This window comes from Podarcis muralis, chromosome 15 (genome assembly GCF_964188315.1).
Source record: "Podarcis muralis chromosome 15, rPodMur119.hap1.1, whole genome shotgun sequence".
Taxonomy (NCBI): Eukaryota; Metazoa; Chordata; class Lepidosauria; order Squamata; family Lacertidae; genus Podarcis; species Podarcis muralis.
The window spans coordinates 38,128,106-38,143,943 of NC_135669.1; the positions used below are offsets into that span (position 1 = coordinate 38,128,106).

General features: G+C 45.6%; 2 protein-coding genes and 1 long non-coding RNA gene across 17 annotated transcripts in view; 1 reads left to right on the top strand and 2 right to left on the bottom strand.

Annotated features, from left to right (window-relative positions):
- CUEDC1 (CUE domain containing 1) overlaps window positions 1–3,407 on the bottom strand; it is a 58,179-nt gene extending 54,772 nt beyond the window's left edge. For 5 of the 11 annotated variants that reach the window (XM_077919279.1, XM_028707416.2, XM_028707409.2 and 2 more), the window contains exon 1: window positions 3,179–3,402. The gene's annotated coding sequence lies outside the window, so the exon portion shown is untranslated. Of the gene's footprint in view, window positions 1–2,963; window positions 3,137–3,178 lie in introns of those variants that run through there. The other 6 variants (XR_013390809.1, XR_013390810.1, XM_077919280.1 and 3 more) reach the window with 4 other exon arrangements.
- LOC114585115 (uncharacterized) lies at window positions 2,394–10,701 on the top strand. Its single transcript, XR_013390811.1, has 3 exons — window positions 2,394–2,693; window positions 9,139–9,241; window positions 9,938–10,701. It is a non-coding gene; the product is annotated as an uncharacterized LOC114585115 (long non-coding RNA).
- A 2,250-nt stretch (window positions 10,702–12,951) lies between these two features.
- VEZF1 (vascular endothelial zinc finger 1) overlaps window positions 12,952–15,838 on the bottom strand; it is a 28,107-nt gene continuing 25,220 nt past the window's right edge. For all 5 annotated transcript variants that reach the window (XM_077919276.1, XM_028708607.2, XM_077919277.1 and 2 more), the window contains one exon: window positions 12,952–15,427. In XM_077919276.1, the coding sequence (XP_077775402.1) occupies window positions 15,000–15,427 (428 nt within the window). In that variant the 3' untranslated portion in view covers window positions 12,952–14,999. The remainder of the gene's footprint in view (window positions 15,428–15,838) is intronic.

The window sequence follows — 15,838 nt, forward strand, 5'->3', positions numbered from 1 at the left end:
GAGGAAAATTGTATTTCGTTTTGCATTCATTTCCCACCTTCATATTTAAACTTTATTCCACATTTTGGAATTGCATCTGCATCTAATTAAATATATTCTGTTAAGGTGTTGCACAAAAGAATGGAACATAAAATCACTTCTGTGTGGTAGAATCAAGGTACCAGTAATATCTTTCAGATGCCTGCAACTAAGCCTATCAAATTGCTCCTTCTAAAATCTTTTATCTGCCCAAGTGAGAGAGGTGCTGTGAGAAAGATGAGAGGGTCAAAGTTAATAAACTGATCTTGGAAAACCTGTGGTCTGCCCAATTCTACAAAGAACAGCAACAAGGAAAAGGACATCGGCGACATCACCAGCCAATAAACCAATCCATGGTCTCTGCCACCTTCCTTATTTGCAAGTTTCAAAATTCCAAGCAGATTTCAAGCATTTCCATCCTTGGATGGGCATGTCATCAACAGCTATCAATGAAATAAAATCCTGTCACAACAGTTAACAATGAAAACTCCCAGGCAACATCCAAACCATCAAAATGACTTTGACAGAAGAAGGAAGAGTCTTCTCAGAAACAAGGTGTCATCCTTCCCCTAGAAAAGCACTTTCTGCATTTATTTCCGTGTGCTGGGAACTGTCTGTGCCATTTTACCTGGCAGACAATGTGGGCAGCGATGCTTCTGCATCAATTCTCAGGTGGGGAGCAATACTCCAACTGGCCAAGAGTGAGTCAGACAATGAGAACCAAATCTTTTCAATCATAACAGTGCGGCTCGGAAACTCGGAAACAATCTGACAGTTCAGTCACTTCCAACTTCAGCCCAAGAACCCAATGGAACCTAGTAGACCACCAGTGGATCCCACACAGCAAACTTTCTGCTACCTTTTTTGTCGAATTGGAGCGTTTGAGAGACACTAGTGGATGATTTTACCTGCACAAAGGTAGCCAATTTCCCATGCCACTCAAGCAATAGCATTTATGTGACAAAGTAGAGACAGATTTCAGAAATGGAGCTGCATTGGTGTGTATCAAAATTGAAGAAACTAATAAACTAATAAACCAGCCATAACTAGGTCCTGTTTATTACAACTGATAGCCCACCATTCAGGATACAGAACCTCTCGTTTTTCTTTTTTAACCAAGCACTGGCATTACATAGTAAGAGTAAAATCAGTTCATCTTACCTCCCACAAGAACTATGTAGCCTTAAACAAGCCATTCTTTCTCTGCCTCAGTTATCCCCTCTGCAAGGTGGAGATAATACCATAGGCATACCTGACAGGGGTGTCACGTGGATTACAATAATACATTATTGGCAGCATCAGAACACTCCAGTTCAATGCAAACACTTATTACTATTACTATATTTAATTTTTAATTCTTTTAATTGCTTTTTTTAAACTGCTGCACTCTTCAAATGTGTTTGCTTTGCTTTTATACATGGATGCTTATTTCAATGTCTCAGTCGAATTGTTTTATTGTGCATTCTTATTTACACGCCATTATATTATTTTGTAATTGGTTTTATACTTGGAAGGGACGCGGGTGGTGCTGTGGGTAAAAGCCTCAGCGCCTAGGGCTTGCCAATCGAAAGGTCGGCGGTTCGAATCCCCGCGGTGGGGTGCGCTCCCGCTGCTCGGTCCCAGCGCCTGCCAACCTAGCAGTTCGAAAGCACTCCCGGGTGCAAGTAGATAAATAGGGACCGCTTACTGGCGGGAAGGTAAACGGCGTTTCCGTGTGCTCCGCTGGCTCGCCAGATGCAGCTTTGTCACGCTGGCCACGTGACCCGGAAGTGTCTCCGGACAGCGCTGGCCCTCGGCCTCTTGAGTGAGATGGGCGCACAACCCTAGAGTCTGTCAAGACTGGCCCGTACGGGCAGGGGTACCTTTATATTATTTTGTAATTGGTTTTATACTTGTAAGTTGATTAAAAGGTGTGTTTGGCAATTAAGCAGTATATATATTCATTCATGAGAATACTGCGGATTATTACTACTATGATGCTGAACTTGGAAGAAATTTGAGAGAGAAAGTGAAACAAATGTGCAACTATTGTGGAATGGAGATGGGAAAGTAGATTATTTGGGAGAGGGGCTGTGAGAAGAGGAGAGAGAAATAGCAGAAATAGCAGGACCAGTTCCTCCTAAATAATGAGCGTTGGGGAAAGAGAGGAGGTCCCAAACCGCTCCAAAGCAGCCTTCCAGCGCCTCATTATGCAAACAAGAAGTAAACTTTGAAAGGTAGGTGTCAAAACAACAACAAATCAACTCCCAACTCTTCCTTGATTCCCATCTCACATCAGCCATGCTTGCCAGCTTCCCTCTCTCTCTCTGCCCCCTCCCAAAGCAAAGCTCATTTTGCTTAAAAACACACCCATACACACCCCTTTTTGCCCCTTTACACCGGGCTAGACGCTCTTATCTGCGCCCTCCAAACCACACGCCCCTCGCAGTTGAAATAAGGGGGTGGCGGCAAAAGGAGGTGGGGGACATGACCGCCTGGAGGAGAAGGAAGAAGCGCAGGGACACCAGCCAACCCACCCGCCTCCAACCCGCCAGGTCCTTCTAGGAGCGAGGAACCGAAAGCAGAGCCGAGAACGCGCCTCGTTAGAGGAGAGGGCCCTCCGACGGCGCAAAGGGAGAGGGAGGCGAGAGGCACCGCGGGCTCCAAAACAGGCCGCTATGGAGGGGAGACGCGGGGTAGGTAGGTGGGTGGGCTGGAAAGTCAGCTGCTACAGCTTTCGGAAACCCGGGTAGGAACGGCGGCCGCGTTTCGGAGGTGGGGTTCCCAACCCCCTTTATTTCCCTTTTCCCGCGGGGAGGGTCTCTAAGCGAACGCTCGGCGCGCGCAAAAAGGGAAGCGGCGGAAAGTAGCCACAATTCCGTCCCCGGCGTTCCAAAAGGCGCCTCGGCGTTCCAAAGGGGCCCCTCCCCCGCCCCGCTCCCCACCCCCAACGTTCCAAAGCTTACCCGCGCCACTCGAGGAGGGCTCGGAGGGGAGACGCGCGACACCGCTGGGCTGCCGGGGGAAGAAGCAGGATAGGGCTAGCCGAAGATATGGGTAGCGAGAGCGCGCTGGGTGTTGCAAGGATCCTCCTGCCGCCGCCGCCGCCGCCGACCCCTCCCCTGTAGGAGAAGAGCTACGCCCGCTTCTCCCTCCCCGCTCGCTCCCCCGGTCTACCTACGTTAGTTCCCTCGCAGTTGTTCCTCCTCCGTATCCAAGACCTTGGAGAGGGGGGCAGGTTGGTCGCTCCTTTTAATGTATGCTGGTGTGGCCGCTCGCTGGATCGCCTCTCCCTCCCCGATGGTCACACCGATCCATTGCAAACACAGGAGGGCAACGTAACGGCGGGGGAAGCTGCCTTTCTCTCTGCCTCCCTTAGCCCCCCCCCCACCTTTTCCCCTCCCCAAGCCTAGCGGCCGGTTGTTTGAAACGCAGCTGTGTAACACACCCCTCCTCCCCGTAGGAAGGCCGCCTCGCCACAAGTGGCACAGATTTGAGGAGGAAAGCCGGGGGGGGGGCACCGAGGGTGTCGAGAACACGGCGGGGGGGGGGAGAGAAAGAGGAGGGGCTCACAAAGGACTAGAGCAGCTCCCAAATTTGGCCGGGAGTTTGCCCTCCCCCTAATTTCCCTTGCTATTGGGGTTCTTCAGACCCAAGACGTGGTGGCCCCGGTCCATCACGCGCAAACACATGGCATGAGGACCCGAGCAGCACATTATATCAAATTGCGACTACTCAGTATTGCGCTCCCGGGCTAAGAGACAAGCTCAACAAGTATACGACCAATATAATAACAATAACAACAACAACGTTTCAGACAGTGCTGCAAGTAATTGGTAGGTGGGCAAAACTCAGTGTTACTCTGCGTAGACCCATAATCCAACATTTTGAAAAAAATAAAAAAAACTCATTTCCCATGTGTTTTTACTAACAAGCAACATTAAAATACTGAGACCCCCCCCCCAGGTAGCAACTGGTTTAAGCTGCTGCCGTATACAGAGTCAGGCCCTTAGTGCACACAGCTCAGTATTGTCTACTGCAATGACTGGCAGTGGTTTCCCAGGGTTTCGGGGAAGGGACATTAACAGCCTGACCTGGAGAGGCTGGGGATTGAACCTGGGACCTTTTGCAAGCAAAGCAGATGCTCCACCTCTGAGAGATGGCCCTCCCAATAAGATGTCCAGTCCACCCAACCCTCCTAGTGGGTCAGTGCACACTTGTTGGCTTAGAAGACCAAGGCAGTAACATTAAATGCAGTAGTAATGAGGTCCCTGTTGATTCAGGGGGAGGCCAAATCTGTGCCCAGTGTGTTGCGGGACATCTTCAGGAGAAGAAAAGGCTAAGGAGTAAACCCTACACAAATCTGGAATGGAGTCCCTAAGACGGTTGGATGGTGCCTTGTCCTCCTGCTTCTGGCAACTCCTGGTCCTAAATGACTTTCTCTGCTTTCCTTTGGACCACATCAGCAAGGCCAAGAGAGGTATCTTGTTATCTGGGCAGCCCAGGACCTCCATACACACCGCCCAGGCTTGCACCCCGGAGAGGTCACTTTGGTGCTGCAAATGCAGAAGACGACACCGGTTGGAGCCTCTAGACCAGGCACTCAAGGGTAGCCCCATTGCACTGCAATAATGGAGTCTTGAGGCTATCAGTGCTCAGCCTGGATAGTTCAGTTGGTTAGAGCATGGTGCTGATGACGCCAAGGTTGCAGGTTCGATCCCCGTAGGGGACAGGTGCATATTCCTGCATTGCAGCTGATTGAACTTAGATGATCTGCTGGGTCCCTTCCTGATTCTATGAATCACCGTGGCCTCAACTATCCTTGTCCAAGAATGGCCATAATTGATACACCAGTTGTGGTAGGTAAAAGGCAATCCTAGCCACTGGGCCTCTAGTGACAAAAATTCAGGAGAACACCCAGACTCAGGAACCTCCAACGCCTCAGTCTTCCCAGGGTTCAGGATCAGTTTACTGGGCCCCATCCAGTCTGCCATTGTGCCCAGACCATGGTCCAGTTCAGTGTTTCCCAAACTTGGGTCTCCAGCTGCTTTTGAACTACGGTTCCCATCATCCCTGACCACTGGTTCTGCTAGCTGGGGTGACAGGAATTGTAGTCCAAAAAATCTGGACACCCAAGTTTGTGAAAGACTGGTCCAGATGGTGCACAGCCTCTCCTGACTGAGATGTTCTGGAGAAGCAGAGCTGTGGGTCACCAGAACAGTGATGACACTTCCCCCAAACTCCAGTCTGCCTCCTGTAGAGACAGGTGCTTTCCCCCTTCTCCAAAACAACCAGTCCACAGAACATCATGAGCATGACAAAACCAGAGAAGACGAGCATTGCCAGCTCAGGCTGATGGAAATCGTAGTCCAAAACATCTGGAGGGCTTCAGGTCCAACACACCCACCTTTCAGATCACGTGTGATAGGTGTGATTTTAAGGACATAGGAAGCTGTCTTAGACCAAGCTAAAAAGATCAACCGTCTGGTCCTGTATAAGGCAATCTCATGCAAACTAGGATTGATGAGTCAGGCCTAGTCAGTCTCGCCTTCCTCCCATTCATCACAAGGTACCCAGCCATTCTAGACGGGCAGAGCCCTACTTGTGTCACCTGGGCTGGTATTTTTAGCATCCATTAGCACACTTTGCAAGGTAGCATCCATAAATAGAGCACCATCTCATCTGCCCCAAAAAACAAACAAACAAAAAAACTCAAGTTACTATCCTTTATTAACACATATTAAACCTCAGGTTTATTTTTTTTTTAAATATTTTTTATTGCTTTTTTCCCAGGTCAAATACATCATCAATAACTCAGCGAAAGCAGTTTTACAAAAGAAACAAAAAGAAGATAGAAAAAAGAAAATTCACAATTTCAAACATTTTTTCATAATCCACTGGACTTCCCCACATCCTCCGCACCCTGCATTCTTTGTAATAAACAAATATCAGCAAATTAATACCTTGTTTCATGCGTTTTTGTACTTTCATCTAATTATATTTTAGATTTAGAGTACGTATTATTGGTTAACTTCTTTCCATCATCAATCCCAAAAATAGGAACATTTACTCTGAAATTTGGACTTCTCACAGTCATAACTTAATTTCCACCATTTTCAAATCTCAATACTGAAGCATGTTATTCCAAAAAAACTTAGCAAATTCTCAACATTCATATAACTTATAATGTTTTTGTAGATAGTCCTTAAATTTTTTCCAGTCCTCTTCCACTGCCTCTTCTCCCAGGTCCCGGATTCTGCCAGTAATTTCGGCCAATTCCATATAGTCCATCAGTTGCGTATGCCATTCTTCCAGCGTGGGTAAACCTCAGGTTTAATATCACCTTACAAACAAAAGTCCGGATAGTTAAAGCCATGGTTTTCCCAGTAGTGATGTATGGAAGTGAGAGCTGGACCATAAAGAAGGCTGATCGCCGAAGAATTGATGCTTTTGAATTATGGTGCTGGAGGAGACTCTTGAGAGTCCCATGGACTGCAAGAAGATCAAACACATCCATTCTTAAGGAAATCAGACCTGAGTGCTCACTGGAAGGACAGATCGTGAAGTTGAGGCTCCAATACTTTGGCCACCTCATGAGAAGAGAAGACTCCCTGGAAAAGACCCTGATGTTGGGAAAGATGGAGGGCACAAGGAGAAGGGGACGACAGAGGATGAGATGGTTGGATAGTGTTCTCGAAACTACAAACATGAGCCTGACCAAACTGCGGGAGGCAGTGGAAGACAGGAGTGCCTGGCGTGCTCTGGTCCATGGGGTCACGAAGAGTCGGACACGACTAAACGACTAAACAACAACAAACCTCAGGTTCCTCTCAAGTGCTTTGCAATCTGAACTGTTTGTGGGGAGGGGATTGCCCCAAGCTCAGTCTACCCTCAGCCAGCACTCCACCTACCTACTGGGGGTGAGGCCAAGCTTTTGGAAGGTTGCAGCACCTGCTGTGGTCGCAGAGAGCGATACCGGAGAGACATGTTTTGTTGCAGCTGGGGCAGATGAAGGCATCCAGTTGTGCTGCTGCAGATGCACCAGGGCGTTTCCCCTCTCTGCGTTCCTCCCAGCAGTCATTTCTCCTCTGCTCACAACCTGACTGCCTATCTCCAGGCACTGTGGTTGTCTGCAAGGGATTCCCAGATGGCAGAGTTGGTGTTGCTAGCTGCCACATCATGTGCCAGCTGCAGACATCTTTGTAACACGGTTGGTCTGCCAACTGGCCTGGTGCTGAAACCCAGCTCCCCATAGACCACGTCCTTGGGGATCCTGCCATCTTCCATACTGTGGACATGACGAAGCCAGCATAGACAAAGCTGAGACACTAAAACCAGTCAAGGGAGTGGCACTGGTTGTCAGCTTCCTCCTCCTCCTCCTCCTCTGGGTTTATTTTTCTTTTTTTTTTCTGGAGTGTGTCCTTCAATTACATTCATGCTTCTTGCTTGTCTGGAGAGAGATGTAAATAATAATAATAATAATAATAATAATAATAATAATAATAATATTTATACCCCGCCCTCCCCAGCCAGAGCTGGGCTCAGGGCGGCTTACGCCAGTAAAGTTATAGTAAAATCATAATAGGGGGGGAAATCAATTTAAAATACATGTTAAAATGCAATTTAAAATGCAGCCTCATTTTAAAAATACAGTGGTACCTCGGGTTAAGAACTTAATTTGTTCCGGAGGTCCGTTCTTAACCTGAAACTGTTCTTAACCTGAAGCACCTGAGCTAATGGGGCATCCTGCGCCACGATTTCTGTTCTCATCCTGAAGCAAAGTTCTTAACCCGAGGTACTATTTCTGGGTTAGCGGAGTCTGTAACCTGAAGCGTCTGTAACCTGAAGCGTCTGTAACCCGAGGTACCACTGTAGTCCATAGATCAAAATCATAAGGGGAGGGAAAACATAAGGGTCAGACTGAGTCCAAACCAAAGGCCAGGCAGAACAGCTCTGTCTTGCAAGCCCTGCGGAAAGATGTCAAGTCCCACAGGGCCCTAGTCTCTTGTGACAGAGTGTTCCACCAAGTTGGGGCCAGTACTGAAAAGGCCCTGGCCCTAGTTGCGACCAATCTAACCCCCTTGCAACCTGGGACCTCCAAAATGTTGTCATTTGTGGACCTTAATGTCTTCCGTGGGGCATACCAGGAGAGGCAGTCCCGTAGGTACGTGGGTCCTAGGCCGGATAGGGCTTTAAAGGTCAAAACCAGCACCTTAAACCTGACCCTGTACACCACCGGGAGCTAGTGCAGTTGCTAAAGCACTGTATGTATATGTAGCTGGGCCGTAGCCTACTGTACAAGGGCAACAATCACATCCAGTGCCCCACCTGGTCCAACAGGGCAAATTGGGGCACTGTTCTGCCAAACTCACGGACGCGGGTGGCGCTGTGGGTAAAACCTCAGCGCTTAGGACTTGCCGATCGTCAGGTCGGCGGTTCGAATCCCTGCGGCGGGGTGCGCTCCCGTCGTTCGGTCCCAGCGCCTGCCAACCTAGCAGTTTGAAAGCACCTCCGGGTGCAAGTAGATAAATAGGGACCGCTTACCAGCGGGAAGGTAAACGGCGTTCCGTGTGCTGCGCTGGCTCGCCAGATGCAGCTTTGTCACGCTCGCCACGTGACCCGGAAGTGTCTGCGGACAGCGCTGGCTCCCGGCCTCTAGAGTGAGATGAGCGCACAACCCTAGAGTCTGGCAAGACTGGCCTGTACGGGCAGGGGTACCTTTACCTTTACCTTCCGCCAAACTCAGCGTGCCCTCAGCCAGACCTCACCTGCCTACCTGCTGCAAACCAGTCAAGGAGGTGGCAGTGCCAACTTCTCCTCAGTAGCAGTGTTGCCTTTGGAGAACTCGGCAGGGAGAGTGGAGGCAAAATTCATTGGCTCCAACTCTACCCGCAGTTGGCTCTGACTCCACCTGCTGTTGGCCTCCCTGCATTCCAGCCCACCTGTCCCAATGGGCCACACTCACCATTGGTTTGTGCCCATTAGGGAAAGTGGGCTGAAATCCCCACCCCCACCCTGTACTAGGGATTAAGCACTGTGAAACAGTGGTTCATATGCCCAGGATTGCACTGCTAGACAAATAAATTGGACCAAAAAATAAATAAATCCAAGTGCCTGTTACTGTATTTATATCATCTGCAGGATCAACACAACTTTAATGATGGGGAAAAATGGAGCTGAAGTCTGGAACCGAAATAAAGAGCTATTACTCATCTTTAGGATATGACTGTCAAATGCCCAAAAGGTACTTCCTTTGTTTTTCTTTTTAAAGAACAGTTATTCCTATGAATCATGGTTAGCCTGTGGCCAGCTATAATTACTCAAATGTTCACTCACCCAGTCATCCATCCTCTGGAGTGCTGTGCATGTCATTTTCTGTCTGACATGCAGAATATTCCACGTTTTGCATTTGTGGATTTTTGTCTGGCTTTCAAGCCATTTTATTATAAATGGGAGGAGGGCAAAGTGCACTTTTACAATCAGGCAGGTTTTTTAGTTTTTTAAAAAACCAACACTGCTATTTGCCTAGCGCCAATGACTTTTTATCATTTCAAGCTGGCTTTGAAGTACAGCCAGCAAATGATTGCTAAAATATTAATCATCCAGTCTTGTTTCAAAGCATAGGTCAGAGAGAAGGCATGGAGCTTGATAGAACTGTAGTAAAGTGAATTGACAACACAGCTTACAATACAAAATCCAGAATTTTAAAAAAGCTAGACATCAACAGGACTATTGACAAGAGTTTTAGATCAGATGAGCAGGGCCTGAAACAAAACATTGCACTGTATCCTCATCCCATAACAGAAGTGCTTGTGTTCAGACTGTCAGCCAGCCAGCCGCTCCATACTTGAGACTCTTATGTATTTGGGAAAGTTTATTGCTTGTCTGTCCTGTTTGCCTCCTATGTGTTCGGACACCACTCAATCTATCACCAACTCAGAACAAGGGTTCCTGAGGAGGCAGGGGCAAGCTTTGCTGATGTTTGGATGCCAAGACCATTTTGAATCAAGATGGACCAAAACATGACTTTGGCAAAACTTCATAACATTGGCTTGACGGGTCCAAACTCGCGTATTACACTATTCATTTATAAATCACAATATATTTTTGCTTTTTAAGAATTCCCTGGCAGCATCAGTCACTCCCCACTTGTGTACTATATATTTTGGAAAGCCATTTGTTCTTTGGTCTGTCCACTCTGTGGGTCCCGATGCTGGTTATCATCGCCAAACTCAGCAGGAGGGTTCCCGAGGTCGTGACGGCAGTCAATACTGGTATGGCAGACACCATTTTGAATCAAGATGGAAGACTGAAACATCACTATGGGGTGACTTCACTTGTTTTTGGCAAAAGGCTTGTGCACCTCTCACTGTATCACCACCAAACTCAACATGAGTGTCCCCAAAGTGGAGGCAGCGCTCTTCGTCAAAGTTTGCATGCAGGGTGCCATTCTGAATAAACATGGCGGACCAAAACATGACTTTGGTGTGACTTCACCCAGTTTGGTGTGACAGGCCCAAACTGCAGTGAGAAATAGCTTGCCTGAGCTTTGGGTCGACTGGCTTCAAGTATTACAGCCGAAAGCTTGGTAAAATTGTTCATGTAGTTTGTTTGCTAAAAGCAGAGAATTTTAAAAAAATTAATTTTTATACACTGTTTGGCATTTCTAATATAAAGCAATTAATAAAGTCTGTAAATAATAAATCTTGAGTAAGCAGATTCCTGTTTCAGAGGAACACCCACCTCCCCCATTTTTTACTCCAATCCTGCTGGCACTAAGTTATACATCTCTTTGACAGCTGACTGCATCCAGTCTTGACACAAATATTTATTATTTTCTTGAGCTTTCAGACATTTCAGTAAATAATGCTTAAAAAATAAACTTAAGTTTATCAACCAACCAGTATTTTAATTAAGCCTACAGGCATCAGGTCTTTGCATAGACTTAAAATAAAAAAATTAGCCTCCCAGATTAAATTTAAGGTGGCTGTAATTACCTACAACCCCCAAAATGGCCTGGGTCCAGCTTATCAGAGAGTTTTCCTCCACCCCTACATTTCCCCCAAACAACAGTAACCCAAGGAAGTCACAACTACAAGACCACAAACATTTCAAAATGCTCCTCTGGTGAATGAGGTTGGCAGTCAGAGTCACATCCATATCATGCATACAGTGGCACCTCGGTTTAAGAAGTCTGGTTTTAAGAACAATTTAGTTTACAAACTCCGCAAAACCGGAAATATTGTCTTGGTTTGAGAACTTTACCTTGGTCTAAGAACGGAATCCAAACAGTGGAAGGGCACCGACAGCGGGAGGCCTCATTAGGGAAAGCGCTCCTCGGTTTAAGAACGGTTTTGGTTTAAGGATGGACTTCCGGAATGGATTAAGTCCGTAAACTGAAGTGCCACTGTATTTAAAGGACACTTGTACCATTAAGTCACAGCTTCTCCAAAAGAACTGGTTTGTTAAGGGTGCCGATAGTACAGTAGCTGTGAAACCCTGACTTCCTTCATAGATACAATTCCCAGAATGTTTTATCCATTTGTCTTCTCAGGAAACTCTGGAAATTGTAACTCTCAAGGGTAATAGGGGTTTCCTAGCAACTCTCCGCACCACATGCCAGGGTACTTTGGGGGGAACCTACGACTGTTTAAAGTGACATGAGAGTGCTTTAAATGGGTGGTGTGGATGTGTGCCAGCTCGATTTAATGTAGGTGGGGGGAGCCAAACAGAGGAAGCAATAGAATGGGAAGGAAGCCCTCTGCAAGAGATCAGTTCAGACTTCTGGAAAGAGCTCTGACCCTCTCCTGACAGCCAGCTGGACAGAAGGAATAATAATATTTTTAAAAAAACCTTGCCTCACCCAACCTGCAATTTCCATCTATCTGTTGTAGTGCTGCTGTTTGGAGCAACAGGAAACAGGAACTGTTCCTGGGTGGCCCACCTTACTATTATTATTTATTTAATTTCTACACCACCCTTCATATGTGGATCACAGGGTGGTTTACGATACAAAAACACCTGAAACAGAGGCAATAAAACTTACCTGCTGAGGATGCTGCCTGCTTTCCAGGTGGCTACTTTGAGCTTGCAAAACACAGGCAGTGAACTCTTTTAAGAGTTACATACACACAAACTATTTGGGATGCATTAAGTTTGTAGGAGCACAGTGCTGCAGAATTCTATACGTAATTCATCCATTAAAACCAACACATCAACCTGGGTGGTCCTTATATACAAGCTTCTATATATATTCATTACCTACAATGTGTAGGAAAGGCTCTTGACAGGACCATTGACCAGCAACACCTACACAAGTGTTCTTACTGGGTGATCGCCAACTCTGGAGCCCTCCCCCTTTCTACATCTATGTATGTATGGGGTGTTACGTTTAAGCAAGCTGCAAGCAGCTGTGGTTTGATTCACCACTTTACCAAATCACATATCCAGACAATGGATTGGGTGCAAAGAACTGTGAGTGAAGGAGGATAAAATGGATTGGTAACGTTCCATGAATTATCGTGCAAGAGCTAACAGAGAATGACTTATCTCCTCTGCACAGAGCCACTATACATCAGGAGTACAGTAATAACATACGTTGATGCAAGGAAACTTGTGGCTGGGTGGGGGAGTTCATGAAAAGAGCTTGTGTAGAGTCTTTCATTCTTCTGTAAAACAGGAAACAGTTCTTCCAGGGCAGGGAGGCATTCCCACTAATGGAAGAGGATTTTTTGATGGTTTCGCCCCAATCAATGGTTACCTCTTCTGTATAGAACAGGCAGGACATACAGATCAAAATCTTCAAATGAGCACATATGCATCCCTGGAACAATGCACTTTTGCAAGTGATCGCAAGGTTTGCAAGCTGCCTCATGCACTGATCTTGACAAAAATAGAAAAAGGAACAGTGCATAAATACAAATACTGTACGGCAATGCACACATAACTACGACGTCTCTACATTTCTGTTTATTGAGACAAACTAATTAAAAGGCACAAACATGGGGCATATGTTTACATGACATTATAACAAACATATACATTAAAAGTGTAGGAATGTGTTCTCTTTCTGCTACACAGGAAGTTCCTAAGCTTTTATATATACAAAAGTTGTACAATTTGATGTCCTAAGGTACAAAAGATCATTTATAAAATTATTTTACACTAAGTTCTATTATTCCCCCCCCCTTTTTTTTTACTATGTAGTCCAAGCCCCTAGAATTGTTTTCACATAATCTGGGCATCCGTCTCTTGACCCCAGACGTATGCCTCAAAAGTACGGAATATGTTGCTTTTACACCGACACAATGGGTATTAACACAAAAAAAACCCACACCAGTGGGCTTGACCCTCACAGGCTTGCCTGCATCCCATTAAAATCAAAGTATTGAAAGCCACTTTGTTGTGAGGCCCCTGGTTCCAATCAATAGCCACCTGGCTGCTCCTCCAATTATTTCTCACAACATCTTGTTTATAGGACAGGTCTTAATGAAGATTAAAAATGTTTGTGACATGATAGCCTAAAAAAGTAACCTCTTCCCTAGATTTTCCATCCTACTTTTTAAGTACAGATAAAAAAAAGTTGAAAGAAACGTGTAGCTGTATTTTTTTTTAAAAAAAAAATGAGACCATCGGGTGGGGGAAAGGGGCATTTCTCCTTCACTGGATAGGTCAGATAGTTACTGGGAAACCCCCCACAAATTGATAACTATGGGTTAACACAATTAACTAAAAGTAAAAATGATTGGGGGGGGGGGTTTCTCCTGCAAATATTTACAAAGTTGAAGAGATCTGCACAACACTTGATTAAGGAGAAGGGAAGAAAGGGGCTTTAAAAAAAGAAAAGAACACAAAACAATAAGATGCACACTTGGCTTGTCCTGAAGGGGCATCCTAACTAGTTAGTGGTTAGAATAAAAACTGTATATCATTTTATAATATAAGACAAAAAACTTCTAGTGAACAACACCTGCTCTCCTTTGTCAACACAGTCAGCAGGTTCTGATTGGGAGAATGGGGGGCATACATACATCATACCCCAGCATCTCCACAGTCTTCTAGCTTAAAGCATTGTTTTTCTGTGTTCCAAAGCCCATTATTTGCTCTTCCGAAAGAGTCCCAACTGGGTTTTGAGCAGAGACCATGCTTGTGTAGGTTTCAAATCCTCTTCCACCAGCCACAGCTGTTCCTTGCCAAACATTGAACAGTTTTTTTCCTCCTTTTTAATGTTGAATATGATGTTATATTCCCTTAGGGTAATATGTCTCGTAGTATTTACATCTCCAAATATCAGGTCACAATCCCTAGTTAGGTATATGTTGCAGGTAGAATGATAAGTTACCATATGCTTTGCATATCAGAGCTGGTATCACTTTTCCCATAGGGAATTCGGCCTGAAATTATCATATTCCCAAAAGGTAAAATGCATAATTACTCAAAATGCATTTTCTTAAACAAAATAAAAAAAGGACCATGTAATGCATTTACTTAAAAAAACAACACTACAAACACTACGTTCTGAATCAGAGGGACACAGAGCTGGCAAGTGATCCATCTCCATCCTATGATAATATGGAGGGCCTTTCTTAAGCCTTCTAGTGTTCAGGTTAAAACCGTTTCTTCATTAGATTAAAACTGTTTCTTCATTCGCAATTTCCAGGGCTATCAGCAATGCTGATTTATTTATTTTTTTTAAAAAAATGACTGGATTCAACTCCGATCTGTTCCTCTTCCAACATCACTGCCAGCTTGAAGGAAACAAATGTGGTCCAGTAATATAGATAAACAGCCAGCTAACTAAACAGAGACACTATAACAGTTTTCCATTTTTAAAAACGGTGCATGATTATTATTATTTTTGCCCCAGCTGAATTAGCCTGGTTTCATTAAACTTCGTTAACTAAAACGAAACAAAAACAAACGAAACAAAAATATAATTGCTGGTAAGGACTTGCTTTTCATTCCTCTTTTTAATACTGCTGTGAGTTTTTGCTTGCTTGTTTTTACCATGGGGGAGAGGTTGGCAATGCCTGGGGAAGGAAAGGCATGCTCTCCACTGGCCTCATTGCTATATTTAATGGACCAGCTAATGTCATTGGCGTCGGGAGGTTCATGGGTGAGGTTATAGTGACCGGATGTGCTATGTTCACCGGAGCAGTTACTGAAGTTGGTAAATTAACAGGTGTGGTGAGTGTTAACGGAGAGGTCATAGACAACGGACTGGTAATGGTGACAGGGTGGCCTAGGCTCATCGGGCTGGAGATGTTAACTGCGCTTGATACATTGACTGGGCTTCTCATGTTCATTGCAGCAGCCACTGTGACTGGGTTGGTGATGGTCCCAGATGCCACTGAGGAAGTTATATTGAAGGGAGTAGAAAGAGTCACAGGCGTAGTGGCAGCAGTGGACGTTTGGCACAGGTTAGCAGCTTCTAAAAAACAAGAAAGAGATATAAAAAGAGACCAAAGGTTGTTTTTTTCCTAAACATTAAAATTAAAAGACACCCCAGAGAAGACTTTGAACCCCTGGCATGGCAGTCCTTAGAAGGGTCCATTAAATAATGGACGGCTAGTCCATTACATAAACCTTACTGCATTTTTTTGTGGGTTCATACCTGTACTCTTGCAAAGCCAGCCCTCCATCTCTAAGTATCCCTTCCCACTGCAACACATGGTCCCTTCCAGCTCCTGTCCCTCATTGCTGACAGTTCACTCCTGAGCAGAGAGAATGTCTTGATCCCCTCACAGCAGCTCAGCCAATGGCTACGGAGTGCTTGCAGGCCAACAAATTAACCATCAACCTGCAGCTATTCTCAGGTTTCCTGGTAATCTGGCAAAACCAC